At 33.2% G+C, this 15,481-nt stretch overlaps 1 protein-coding gene across 1 annotated transcript; it reads left to right on the forward strand.

The window, feature by feature from the left end:
• On the forward strand, positions 1 to 3,351 carry LOC130824825 (caffeic acid 3-O-methyltransferase-like). Its single transcript, XM_057689844.1, has 4 exons — positions 1 to 56; positions 1,345 to 1,655; positions 2,749 to 2,813; positions 2,907 to 3,351. Exons 1-4 carry the CDS (start codon positions 1 to 3, stop codon positions 3,207 to 3,209), a joined length of 735 nt encoding a protein of 244 aa, XP_057545827.1. The 3' UTR covers positions 3,210 to 3,351.
• Positions 3,352 to 15,481: the final 12,130 nt, after the last annotated feature.

Here is a 15,481-nt window from a genome sequence, read left to right on the forward strand (position 1 = left end):
ATGTACAATGTTGAGAACTATGATTCCTCAATTGATTCATTCCATCTATACACAGTGTAAGCCTGAAATTACAATCTTTATCTCTAAATATCTTATGCAACTTATTAAGAGTCTTAAACCTGGGAGAATCAATGGGATGCATGACCAAATGACCTTGCTTCACCCAATTTGCGTACCACATTAAATTTGATGCATCTTTCTTTTTAGAAAACAAGTGCTTGAATTGAGGTATTACTTATATATACCATAACACCTTAGTCGAGGGCCCTTTAGCATCCTAAACCCTTACATGTTTGCCTTGTAAATCCCTTACATGTTTAAAAAAACTATAAAAGGTTATTTGCCAAAAATAATAAAAGGTAATTGGTGAATAATCAAAGCAGGTATTATTCTAAGAAAACACACTCCTTAATTTGTATTATTCATGATTAATATAAAGTTAGTATGATAGTAAAGAAATAAGCAAATGGTCGGAAGTATTATTTATGATAAACTTTTCGTAGTTTTAAACTCTTAGAATTAATACAGAAAGTACTAAATGAACATTCTACACTCACTAATTGAAAAAAATGAGGGTAATGTTGTCAATAATAATTGCATGTTGAATAAGCTCTTTGAACATGCTCATTTTAGTAGCTTGTTGTAAATTAGCTTATTTAATGTAAATAAGCTGTTTAAATAAGTTATTTTTTCAGATATTATTTTAGCTTGTTTGACCCAAACAACAAGCTAATTCATCCAACCTACTAATTTTTCCCCAATAAGCTCTCTCACCAAACATCCCCTATGTCTACAAGAGTAAATATAAAATGGATAATAATTAATTCTAGGTAGATATCACAATCATGTAATTTGAATTGTTGATTTTTTTTTTAACATGAATTTTAAGCAAGTGGTTTTTTTCAAAATAAAATAATTAAAATGCAAATAAATAAAATATAGTACATAGTAATGATTTCTAAAATATCATTTTTTGAGACAATTTAATTGCTATTTATTCTTAAACATAATTTTAATGTTTAATAAATACTCCTTTCGTTCCTTAAAGAAATTTACATTTGCCACTTTGTGGTGTTCTATTTGTTGTTTTCTTAAATAATCTTTCTACTTATATTACAAATTTTAGACAAAAATAATCTTATTTATCCACAATTTATTATTCAATTAAGTAATATATCCACAATCTAAAACATTACATTTCTCTTAAATTCCGTGAACAATCCTTGTGAGAACTTCGTTAGGAAACAGAGAGAATATATATTATGTTAAATTTATTGAATTATACATTACATAGTTCATATGACAATTTTACAGCACATATATATTATCTTGGCATTGTTTTAGGTATTATTTAAAGGATGCTGTTCTTAATGGTGGCATTCCATTTAACAAAGCCTACGACAAGACAATATTTGATTACTTTGGAACAGATGCTAGATTCAACAAAGTTTTTGACAACGGAATGTCAAACTACTCAGCCATTATAATGAAAAAATTGCTTGAAATTTATAAAGGATTTGAAGGTGTATCTACCTTGGTTGATGTAGGTGGTGATACTGGTGCTACTCTTAACATGATTCTCTCAGCATACCCCACCATCAAGGGTATTAATTTTGATTTGCCTCGTGTTATTGAAGTTGCACCCAATTATAAAGGTAAATTATTTTTTTCTTTTTTACCTGACACTTTTATTAGTGTATATAATATATTTTGGGGCTTCAGTTTTCAACTTAAATTTTTGATTGAGTTAGATCCTTAACATGATATTATAAGTCAGCGTAATAAAAGGTCACGAGTTCAAATCTTAACCACCTCTCATTTAAAGTTGAATATTTAGCGCTAGGTACGGGCAGAGGATGTGCTTCATCCACGCTTCTAGCACAAAAGGCTATTGTGTAAGGGGATGTGTTATAGTATGTAACTTATATTAGAAATCATTAGCTTGAGCTTTTAGTTTAGTTAATTCCTTGCAATGGCTTTTCCTAAAAAAAAAAATTGTGATGTCAAAATTATTTTTGTGTAAAATGCACTTCATGGGTTTTGAACCCAATCACTCATGTGAAAAACTATACACTAACCAACTCATCTAGGATATATTTAACTGATGTCAAATGACCTCAATGGCTACACATTAGATCCACCCATGGTTACTTGCCATTATTCACCGTAATTTAAGTCAATTCTTATAATATTTTAGTCATATGGTAGTAGTAAAAGTAGTCCATCAAGATTATATGTTAGTCAACTTCTCACTAAATCAATGATGTGAGATCATATTTTTGTTAGAGTATATAGCATACCTTTGGGCTTAACCATTAGCTTAAGCTTTTAGTTAAGTTGGTTCCTTGACATGGTATCACATGCCAACGTGACAAGAGGTCACGGATTTCAATCTCAACCACTCCTTATTTAAAAATGATACATTTCGCACCATCTATAAGGAGGTATTGTGCTGCATTTACACTTTTATCCCAAAGGGTACGGTTCTCGTGTGAGGGAGGCGTGTTTGGATATATAGCATATCCTCGGCCCTCAATCATCAACGTAAACTTTTAGTTGAGTTGCTTCATTGACAATTTTGTTCAACTTGATTTAAGCCAATTCTTATAACATGTTATTCATATGGTAGTAGAGAAAGCAGTCCATCAAGATTATATGTTAGTTAACCTCTTATTGAATCACTAACGTGAGATCACATTTTGGCATTTCCTCAACACAAGTTAACAATTGCTATCTACCCTATCATAGGTGTGGAGCATGTAGGAGGAGATATGTTTATAAGTGTACCAAAAGGAGATGCCATATTCATGAAGGTGTGTATACCAATTCACTACTATGTAAAGCAACACTAAATTAATTTTGTTATGATAATGCTACATGAAGAAATTTCAATTATATTTTTGTAGTTGGTATGCCATTGTTGGAGTGATGAGGAATGCGTAAAGTTGTTGAAGAATTGCTATGAATCCTTGCCAGAAGATCATGGCAAAGTAATAGTGTGCGAGTACATACTTCCAATTGCACCAGAAACTAGCTATGCGGCGAGGATGGTGTTCCAATCTGATGCCATCATGTTGGCTCAAAATGGTGGTAAAGAAAGAACTGAGTTAGAATACATGAATTTGGCCAAAAGAGCAGGATTTAAAGGTTTTAGAGTTGCATCTTCAACTTATGATATTAAGGTCATTGAGTTATTCAAAAATGCCTAATGAACTCTCATCTTTAAATGATGATTGTCAAAGTCTCATTCAATAAATGATGTGTTAGAAGCTTCTTAGATGATTGTAGATGGATTTTCTCTATTTCAAGCAATAAAAGAAGTCTTTGATGTTCATCCAATAATGAAATTGTTAATAAATGTGACTTAGTTACGTATGATTTACTTAGTTACGTGTGATCCTACAAATATCGATTAATGTGCTTTGGATTATTGATCATCAATCATATTTGTTTTTTTTTTTTAAAGTTTTAACGGGTGAATAAAAACTTATTTTCATTCATCTATTAAGTTTTCAAAAATATTACTTTCAACAATCATTTTTAAATTACGAAAAAAAAACATGAATTGTATTGTGGTATACTAGTATTGATATATTATTTTGAATATATGTGTATTTATACATAAGTGAAATGTGGATTATATAAAAATATTTTACGATTGAAACTATCCTTGTAGGATCGGATCGTTGGATTTTAGGATTAAAGTATCGTGTTATGATCCTACCAGCTAAATTCTTGAGTTAAGTAGGATCGCACGATTCTACAACTTTAGGATCCTATCTATAATCCGGATTGATCACCTATTTTTAGATTGTGAGATCGTAGAATCATAGATCAGAATTGAGATTTAATTTGATTTGGAAAATTAATCTATTTTAAATTCAATTTTAAAAGTAGCTGTTTTTATAAATCATGATTTTTTATTGAAATTAACTAATTAATTAATTAATTAATTAGTTATAATAATAATAATAAAATAATTGAAAAAACCAAACCCCATGTAACCCTCCCCTCCCATAAATCAATTAATTAGTGATTCTCAAGAATTTATGTAAATCTTCAATATTAGGAATCTACTTATTTTGCGTATATCTTGTCATTTAGAATACATACAACTCTATATTCTTGAATCTTCTATTTTAGGTATTAAGAGAGAAAAGTTAAGTAATAGTACATATTAGCAAATTGTAATAGTCCGGGTTAAAGCGAACTGGATATTCATATGTAAATATGAATTCCGATTACATGCCGGACATTTAAGCTAAACCGTTTCTAAGATCGATGACGTTCTAATGATAAAGAAACAAGTAATCTAAAGAAAACGATAAAAATATAAATCAACAGAAGTCTTTAAGTTTTACAATTTGAGAGCCTAACGGCCTCATCAAAACGAGATAAAGTCCAAACTAGAATATGTTTGCTAACATAGATAATTAAGTTCAAACAATAAAATGGCATTAATACAGATGCGATAGTCAACACGATTACAGATTCTAACTTTTGAATCCTCACACACTCGCCCCACCTGCAATCAACCTGCTAGTCGTCAATTGACAACATCATCGCAAGCACCAAAGGACACAAACCACTACACGTCAGAGACTTCATACAATGTATTGTACAAGTTACATACAAGCAATAAGTTCATCCAAGCATGAGAAGCCTCTAATAATTTAGATGTCATATTTGACTTTTCTAATCCCAACTCATGTCGTTGCCCGTCCAGTTCAGGTCGCAAAGTAATATCAAATTTTGGAGGAATACACATGGGAGAGCTAATCCCAAGGCAACCTCCGACCTAAGACGTTGCCCGTCCTATTCGAGTCATCAAAGGTAAAGTATGCATACCGCAATGGTGACCATAATGATCCAAAACTTCCATGGGAACGATATCAATAATAATTCCATTCCAATAATTTAACCCCGTGTGGGTAACTAACATAACCATCCTCAAATTTTAAATTTAAAACTGCTTTCAAAATATTTTTGTTGTCTAAGCCTTAAGTGATAAACAACATCACATTATAGAATGAACACAACATTACTTCACATAACCAATTACAAAAATATGGTCTAAGCGTGTACCTTGATAGCACGGCAAATCAAATTAAGGCACTTTCACAAACGAGATGTCAACCTCTTATGAACCGAAGTCCTAAACACAGATGCACACAAAAAGCACGTATTTGTGGATGTGGTTTTATAACTTAAGTCTCATAGGTTTAAAGAACGGCCATATTTACGCTTGGTTGTTGTGAAAGTTTATTTGATCGTTGGTTTAGTGGATGTGAAAGCTTCTTTGATTGTTGAATTAATGTCATAACTTATGAGCAAATATAGATTGAATATGTGAATTGGTTTAGTATGCGTTAGAATAAGCGGAAATTACTTTGAATGGATGAATGGTAGCTTGTTCTAGTATTTAGATGCTCTTAAGAGGAGACAAATAATCTTATTAGTTCTACTTTAAACTTGTATAGGTTCCTAGTTCATAAGAGGAAGGTAGAACTTAGTTGGGTGATTATTGTGATTTTTGTCGTGCAGTGACGCTTATAGGTACATTCACGCAGTATTAACCCTTATATACAATTTCCCTTAAGAAATTATTGTTTATTGTGATAATATGCATTGTATCGAAACTATGAGGTGCTAGTGAGTAATGAAGGACTATCGATTATGAAATCCTTGAGCTTAGAATAGTTTAGAGAATAAGAATGTTGGTGGTAGATGGGGACCATCCCCTTATTTATTTAAGAATCGAACTATGTCTTACTTGAAGTTATAATGACTTTTTAATAGGTGAATTTCGTAATTGGTTTGAGTTGCTCAATGGGTTTTGGCGTTCTACTATCCTAGGGAACTCATTACACTAGTGGAAAAAACCTCATTTGCTGCGTTTTTTGGCCATAATATGCTGCGGTTTTGGCCCCAAGCAATAGTGATAGCAGCAAATGGCCTATTTTAAATGCTGCGGCTAAAAACCGCAGCAAAAAAGTGCATTATTTGCTGCGGGCCACAAGAAAACCGCAGCAAAAAAGTTCATTATTTGCTGCGGGCCACAAGAAAACCGCAACATATAGTTAAGACTATATGTTGCGGTTTCCTTGTGGCCTGCAGCAAATAGTCTTAACTATTTGCTGCGGTTTTCTTGTGGCCCGCAGCAAATAGTGTTTTTTTTTTTCTGTTTTCGTTTAATACTAATAATAATCCAATAATAATGTACAATGTAATAAACAATGATTAATCCAATAATCCAATGATAATCACAAATAATCACCAATAATCACCAATAATCTCTTTGTAATAATAAACTCTCGATCGTATATATAATATAATAATATGTACGTACATATATACATTAAAGTCCTAAAAATCTAAACTAATTACAATTTACCAAGAACAAAAATTAGCAAGATATGCGACAATCTTGTCTTTTGATTCGCGCATTTCTCCATTTCTTAAAGGGCGTGTTTCCCTTGGAATGTCGTATAAAACCTATAATATAATATAAAATTAAAAGATTAATTAATAAACATTAGATTTTACCAATAATACAATAAATAATATATATTATAATTTAAGAACGTAATAACAAATACTTACGGCATCTATATTTTCGACTCCAACCTCCTTCACGGATTTTATAATATCGTCCATGTATTTCAGAGTGTAGTAGCCGCAATCAACGGAATTAGAAGGTTGTTGAAAGCACTAAGAGAAAATAGATGTTAGTGCCAAAAAAGCTTACAAACACATAAAATCTCAACTTAACACGTAATTTCTAGCATATGACTATGATTTTCAATACTAACCATTTTAACACAATAATATATACCAAATAGTGTTGTGTGCCAAGTTTCGTGCAAAACAAACCAAGTTTGAGCTATTTTATGCACGAAAGTGCCAAAAACACTTAAAAACCCATAAAATCGCAACTTACCAACTAATTTCTAGCATATGACTATGATTTACAATTCTAACCATTTCAACACTTAATTAAATTAAATTGGTAAAATAATTAATATTACGTATGCATTCAACAACGCTTTGAATTTTGTGTTGCGAGGCGGGCTTTGAGGTTTTTGTAATGAGTCGAAGACGTGCACAGTGTTCGTTAAAGGAGAAATGACCAAAAGTATCCAATGCAAACTACAAACGCAGAGTTAAAATCAACAAATTAGAGATTATGTGAACTTAAAAATCAAAAGATAAGTTCAATTTCAAAAATAAAACTTACTCTTCCACATATGGAGCCTGAATGAACGTGTGTTTAGATGCAAGGGAATTAGTCAAAGAAGTCTCAATGTATACTTTGACGTCACCTGGATCATTTACACTTTTAGTACTCGAAATCGACTCAGAACAAAACCATCCAATTTTTATTGGAGGTTCGCAAGAATCTAACTCCTCGTAAGCCGCACTAAACTCACGAATAAGAAAATTTTGTCAGTAATTCGGTTATTAAAACAATTAAACAACAATGCCTAACTTGTAAGATAATGAACATCACCTCATGTAGACATGGATAAGAGCTACGTTCAACATCTCTCCTCTCCAAAATTGCCCAATGTCACAAGGACCAATAATTACAAATAGGCTCTCTACAAAGCAAAATTGTTCCTTCAGCAGGTTTAGAATGATTGGGTCCTCCTCACTTATGCGAGATTCACAAGTGTGCAGCCATTTGCAATCTTGAGAGAGATCTTTTAGCTCCGTATCAGTCAAAATTGGAGTGATTGGCATCGACTTTGACCCAGTCGACACCTTTGCTGAGGAACCAATCTCTCTCCTAGATCCCTTTGGACTCTTTTTCTATTTCAATTTATACAATTAAATTAGTGTAAGCATGCAAATAAAAAAATAAAAATAAATAAGATACAAATGTTTATTACCATATTAATGAATCGAACCCAAGCATATGGCCATGTGATGAAACTACCTAGGGCGTCTGATAGTTTCTCAAGGCTCCATTCTGGCATTGGAACCGGGAGTGAGAAATCTTCAAATCCCTTTATAATAGTTTCCACGGTAACACTGATGTGGCCACTTTTAACAGGCATCGAATGCACTTTTTGGCCCTCTTTGGTTTCCTGGGCCACACCATATGCAACCTCAGTTAAGTCGCCATCACTAACAACACCTAACTGAGGCAGCAAAAGAGAACAAGGAGTCGCCTCATGAAAATTGTGTCGTTTAGTATAATAAGCATCATAATAAAATTATTAAAACGCGTTGCAATTTAAATTAATAAGTGCTTATATATTTAAAAACTATGTACCTGTACCACGGGCTCCGGAGTTGGCTCCGGATTTTGAGCAACGGAGTACATGGTCTCCGGTGTGGGGTTTTACCCTTCAGGGGTAGTAATGGGCTGGGGTGCTACGGGGGTAATAGGCTCGGGTGTTGGCTCGACCGAAGCGTTAGGATCCCCATGTTGACTTTGCTGATCCTCGACAAGCAGGTTTGCTAAGTCAACAATGGGTGCTCCCATCTTCTGCAACACGAGTGCCACCTTGGCGAGAACGTCCTTCGTAATTTCTGCTCGGAGGGTTGCTACTTCATCAGGTGGCATCGTTCGGGATTGAGTAGTAACACACTCTTTGCCGAATTCCTTCTTTAACCCCACGCGGACGCCTTCTTTTCCAACTACCCGCCCTCTATGGTCTTTCCCTAAGACCATATGCAATGCGTCAACATTGCCTCTTGGGGTGAACTCCCCCGTAGCTTCTTTTTCCTTCTAACCCATCTGTTCAAATAAAAAGTGACATATATAACAATTAGTAAAAGTAAATCAAAGACAAAAAAATACAAAAAAAATCAAGAATATATTTAATAATTTCAAAACTCACCACAGCATCAGCAACCTTCTTCGTTCCCGGATCAGTGATTGTAAATTTACCACTCGCATCTCGGGAATGAATTCCACAATACCAATCCCGCACCCGATCTCCAGCGGGAGTATTCACGGATATGGAGGTAGTCGTAGATGAGGGCGTGGCTGGACTTTGATTGGGGTATAAACCCGCATCCACCCACTCTTTTAGGACCTCATCGTACGTTTTTTAGCCCAAGCGATGGTAAAACTTTCTTTTGCTTACTGATTCTGAAGCTTTACCACGCTTTTCCTAATTAATTAATGGAAATCGAATGTCATATATTAGTTTAATGATTGAATCAAAAGAAGTAAATTCAAATCAAAAGCTATAATATAATATGAAATACTTACAACTTCAATGGAAGTTGTTCTTTTGGCAGCAAAAGTCTCCCATTCCTTCTTTGATATGTGACCCCATATTTCGTAGGGCATCTTCGAAGGTGTTTGCTCTCCACCTTCATTTCTCGTTTTGACCTTTTTGGTCGTACGGGCATGCTTCTTCATGATCCAGCCAGTTACTAGCTTGGATTTGAAATCTCTGAATCTTTCAGCAACAGCTGAAAGAAACCCATTCTTCTTCTCCTCATCGCTCTCGATGTGAAAAAGATTCTACAAAATAAAATTATATTTATTAGTGTCAATTAAATTAATTTTAAAATGAAACTAAATGAATAAAAATAGTAAAGTTGCTTACCACAGTATCATTCCATAGAGAGTTCTTCAAACCCTTTGGAACCTCGTTCCATGTGTACAATATGGAAATCTTGCGGATACATAGGCCTACTTGTTTTCCATATTGCCTACGCCATTTTCCACAGGGTTGACTTATTGCATTGTATTCCAAATGCATGGGTTCTGTGATTTTGAGGTTTTTCGTAGAACCTCGCCCTTTTCTTTTCTTACTGGTAGTGGGAGCATCCATTGGTGGGGCGTCTTCAGTCTCATAATCATTGTTAAGTGGTGGAGCGTCTTCAGCCATATGCTCGTATCTCACAATTTGGTCCTCTATAGTGTCATGACTATGTTGCTCATTATCCGAGGTCTCAATCTCGGGGACAATTTTGTCTCTGAAAAGATGCATTGTATATCAGTACCTGAAAGTGTATGAATAGAAATATATTAGAACACAAATAATATTAAGAATATGACTATGATTTACAATTCTAATACGTTCAACACAATAATATATATCAAATAGTGTTATGTGAGGTAGTTAAGTTTGTTCGAAGCCTAATACTAGATGTTAGAACTCTATATAAAGGATCTCCTCACTTGTAAGAGGGGATTCAAATTTTGTCAATAAACATTCCTTCAAGTAATAATTTGCAATTGCTATCCTGAGTAAGTTATTTATGTGTGAAGCAAAGAGAGTATTCAGTTTTTCCACAAGAATTAAGAGAGTGAATCTTAATTTGAGTGTGAAGAAGAGGCCAATTGATTAAGTGAAGATTGTTTGTCTCTATCCAAGGCACATAACCATTCCTTGGAATTGTTCTGGCCAACCTTCTGTTTTCATCCAAAACAGAAGGCTTGTGTGTGTATCTCTGTGTTTAGATCAGTCTTGGCATTGTTCTTGGAAGGATTTATCAGGTTCTTGAAGTATTCAACCCCATACTCGCATCATCAACAAGCTTTAAGACTAACCAAACATACACAAACACAAAAAGAAACAGGTATTTTGTTAGCAGCAAACACAAAATAGATGGTTTGGCACCTTCTGTCAGCAGCAAGGGGTACAAGAGTTCAAATGCTCAAGCAGTATGTATTTACTGTTAGTGTCCAAAAACAAAACATAAATGAATTGATATTTTCTAATAGCAACAAGTAATGCAATGTTTCAATTGTAAAATCAGTACCAAGAACAAGATACAGATGAATGCACACTTTATGACAGCAACAAAAGAAGCAAAATTTCAGATGTACAATCAATATGCACTCACTGTTGTTATTCAGGAAACAGGTATAGATGAATTAGTACTTGATGATGGCAGTAGATCATGCAAAGACTTAAATGCACAAATAATGACAAGACTCAGTAGGAATACAACTAATACCTTTTGTCAGTTACAAGAAACGCAAACTATTCAGAGATTTTAGCAATGTGTTTTTACTTTTAATGCTCAAGAATCAACGCAAATAATTTGATACTATTTAACAGCAACAATAATGCAATATCTCAATTGTAAAGTAGAATCAAGAACTAAATGCAAATGAATGAACTTTCTGACAGTAACAAAGAAGTCAAATTTCGGTTGTACAATCAATGTGCACTCACTGTTACTGTCCAAGATTAAACATGAATGAATTGATTCTATATGATAGCAGCAATTAAAGCAAGGATTGAGGTGCACAGCAATATCAAAGCTCACTATAGATGCATATAATGCCTTTTGACAGCAATATTAAACAGGAATGAATTGATTCTATATGATAGCAGCAATTAGCCTTATTGTAGATAAGAGACAAGAAAAATATAACTCAGAACAAATACACTAAGAATATACAAGTAAAAAACACAAACATTTCAATTCTTAATAAATTCGTGCGTTTGTATTGACCAAAATTAGAACAAATTAAAATAAATTACAATGAGAAAGTACCTTTAAAAAGCAACAATGGTGGGTTTAAATGTAATAGATTAAAACAAGGAAAATCAACAATACGTTGAAATTTCGTAGGTCTTTGAAGATGAAGAAGAAAAGCAACAATGGTGGGTTTTTGAAGGAAACGAAGAACAGTAGTATGCAAGAAGGAACAATGGTGGGTCTTCGAAGAACAATGCTGGCGTGATTTTAAAGATGAAAAAGTTGAATTTAACGTGGGTTTTGAAGAACACAGTAGTATGCAAGTTTAGGAATGAAGAAGAACAATATAGTATGTAATATGCAAGAAGTGTAAAAAATTTCGAGGCTTTGCCCTATAACTGCTGGCGGGATTTTGAAAGAAAAAAAAACAAGTGATTATTTGCTGCGGGATTAACAAGGAACCGCAGCATTTGCATGGCCAAAATATTATTTGTTGCGGGCGTGGAAAAAACCGCAGCATTTGATTGAACTATTTGCTATGGGCGTGGAAGAAACCGCAGCATTTGATTGAACTATTTGCTGGGGGCTAATTAAAAACCGCAGCATGTGCATGGCCAATTGAGTATTTACTGCGGGCATGGAAGAAACCGTAGCATTTGATTGGTTTTTTATTTTTCTAAATTTTTTTTCCTATTTATTGCTGCGTATATTATAAACCGCAGCAAATGACACGCAGCAGATACATTTTTTTTCCACTAGTGTTTATAGTAGAAAGTGGGAGTTAGTCCCATTTTATAAAGCATTAGATTATGATTAGTTGGCGTGACTCAACTAGATTATGTCCGGTTGATTTAGTAGTTCCCTAGGTGAGATCCGACGGGATCACTATATGGGGGGTATGAGCATACTTTTGTCATTGGACGCCGGATGGCCGATACCGCCCCTTACTCGAGGTGTTACCATGCGGGCTTTATAAACTCCAATATGGTGGCCTCTTCACTGGGTTGGTAACCCAGTGTGTTTTATTTTCCCGAAGGTAGGACCTAAGAAGGGTCAACTAGAGTGGGTATGAGCTCATACTTTGCCATGGGTACCAGATGGTCGATGACGCCCTTGCCTTATCACTATGCCATAAGTAGAGAAAACATCCACTACTTTTGAATACTCTTCGAGGGATTAGAAGTTCTAAAAAGGAAACCGTGGAATAAATAGTAAGTGTTTAGATAGATGAGCGGAATCCTTATTGTTGTGCTACATGTAATTTCTTTTTAATTAAGTTGTCTATGTTTTAAGTTTGAGGTAATGTCCTCCTTGTACAAGTTATTTCCGCTGCGTTGTTTTTGTAGTTCACATGATTTAAATAGTTTATCATTCGCTTTCTTTCTTCAAACTCAAGCGTTGACATTGGAACCACGATCCGTGCTTAGCATGTCGATTGAGGATTAGGTGATGATCATTCTGTCATGATATTTTTGTTACAAGGCTGATGATGCCTCTTCTTTATTACTCCCACCTATTCCTCCCAGTAGTCCCATTTGACTTTTCACCAATTTTTAGGTGGGTCAAATAGGACCACTAAAATAGGAGAGAGAATGTAAATTAGTAAATTGTTAATGATTCCTTATTAAATTAATGATTACCTCTAAAATTTGAATTTTGCCTTCTAATTTCAAAAAAATTGCCTTTTAAATCTGAAAATTAACATAAATATTCTGAAAATTTGAAAATAATTCTGAAAATAGAAATTCTGATACAAATCCTCACTTATACATTCATGAATTCATACACTACATAGTTCACCATTGATTAATATTAATGGTTCCAACAACGAAAAATAAAATTACATAATGATCGACTACTTAATTTCCCCCAAGCTTTTTCAACTCTTCAACAGCATCGGGATAGTCGTAGTCTTTGTTGATCATGTTATTGCGTATTTTTTTTTCTTTCATCGACTTCAGAAAAAAATCAAAACATAAACTAAAGCATTAAAATTAGGCCACAAAATTAATGCCAAACAACCACATTTGTCAAATCCTTTTGTTTCATCAAGTATCCAAATGTCCAAAAATTCCAAAAATTGAAAAACAGATTTACTGAGAGAAAAGCATGAAAAAATAAAAATTCAAAATTGAAAACAGAAAACAGCAACTCAGGAGAGAAAACATCAAATGTAGGGGAAACAGAATTTGAGAGGGAAGCATGAAAAAATAAAAATCCAAAATTGAAAACAGAAAATAGCAACTCAGGATGGGAAACATCAAATGTAGGGTAAACAGAATTTGAGAGGGAAGCATGACAAACTGAAAACCCAAAATTGAAAACAGAAAATAGCAACTCAGGAGGGAAAACATCAAATGTAGGGTAAACTGACTTTGAGAGGGAAGCATGAAAAAATGAAAATCCAAAGTTGAAAACAGAAAACAACAACTCAGGAGAGAAAACATCAAATCTAAGGTAAACAGAATTTGAGAGGGAAGCATGAAAAATGAAAATTCAAAATTGAAAACAGAAAACAGCAACTTAGGAGGGAAAACATCAAATGTAAGGTAAACAGAAATTGAGAGGGAAGCATGAAAAAATGAAAATCCAAAATTAAAAACAGAAAACAGCAACTCAGGAGGGAAAACATCAAATGTAGGGTAAATAGAATTTGAGAGGGAAGCATGAAAAAATGAAAATCCAAAATTGAAAACAGAAAACAACAACTCAGGAGGGAAAAAAAATCAAAAATCCTCTATATATGCTTTGTCAATTGCACACATTAAAATATTTTGGTAGATTTTATTCTTAAGGAAATTAATTATTCATGTACTAAATCTAAAACTAAGCTATTAAGAAATTAATTAAATAAAATCAAATTTTATTTTCTAAAAATTTGGATAAATGGGCTAGGATCTATAATAAACCCAATATGTCCTTTTTAAGACATTTTTGGTATTTATTTATGATGGAACTATTTATTTTATCGTTTATAATAAATAGACATTTAAGAAATTGATTATTAAGAAATTAATAAAGCTAATTGAAAATTATCTATAAATAAATACTAAAGACCCATTTTAGTTTTGATTTAGTTAAATAATAAATGATTATTTATATGTAAGTTGTTATAAATTTATTTCTATTATATGTTATTGTAATGTTGCATTTATATGAAAACAGTAACATGATAATAAAAAGGCTTGATAGTAAGGAAATGTCGAACCATGCTTCCGGCATGTAAAAAACGTGGGACGTGTTTTCCGGCACGTAAAATACGGCAAACACAGTAAGGTTATTTAACCTGACCTGTGGCTCGAGCAACATTGTACTGGAGGAGTGACCACTCCCACTAAGTTAGGGGTTTTGGTTTACCTCACCCTAACAGGCCCTTACATATATCAAACAAAGATCATATGTGTTGCATTCATTAAATAAACACTCGGGTTCCACGCCCTAACATTCAAGCAGAAGTGTTAGTAAACCACGCCCTAGTACTCAAGCAGAAAAACCATAAGTTATATATATTAAATTTAACATAAAAAAAATGATGAATCCTTTATATTGCATAAATCCATTTACATATTACTTATTGAAATGCATATATTCGTATACTTGTATTATGCTGGCAAGTTTTTTATACTCGGCTGTTCTCTTATTATGGGAGCAGATGCTGCAGGTGACTTTACATGAGGTTATTAAGAAGCTATTGTATCGTTTATGTGATATTAGGATATGGTATGTATTTAATTTATATAATGGTATATAATAACGTTAATTATGTATTTAAGATAGATGTAATATGTAAAATTATATTTTAATGATTTAAGTTTTAATTGTTTTTTTTTGAAAATAATGTTTTGTTTAATTTCTTTTTCGCAATAATCGCGACTCGATAGACTTCCGCTTAGTATTACTTACTATTATATTAAATTAAACCTATTTTTAGAAAAGAATTGTCCGTTTCAAAATGAATAAAATTTTAATCATTTAAAAGGAGGAAATGTTGGAGATAAGAAAGGAAGTTTTGCTCTACGTGGAGTTTGCAAGAGAACTAATCACTTAATAAAAGAGCATTACAAATGAAAAGGAAAACATT

The sequence above is a fragment of the Amaranthus tricolor genome, chromosome 10 (assembly GCF_026212465.1).
Source record: "Amaranthus tricolor cultivar Red isolate AtriRed21 chromosome 10, ASM2621246v1, whole genome shotgun sequence".
Classification (NCBI taxonomy): domain Eukaryota; kingdom Viridiplantae; phylum Streptophyta; class Magnoliopsida; order Caryophyllales; family Amaranthaceae; genus Amaranthus; species Amaranthus tricolor.

Coding starts and splice junctions, on each gene's coding strand:
- LOC130824825 (XM_057689844.1), top strand. CDS start 1: ATGTACAATGTTGAGAACTATGATTCCTCAATTGATTCATTCCATCTA. Junction 57..1,344: donor TCATTCCATCTATACACAGT/GTAAGCCTGAAA, acceptor GCATTGTTTTAG/GTATTATTTAAAGGATGCTG. Junction 2,814..2,906: donor GAGATGCCATATTCATGAAG/GTGTGTATACCA, acceptor ATATTTTTGTAG/TTGGTATGCCATTGTTGGAG.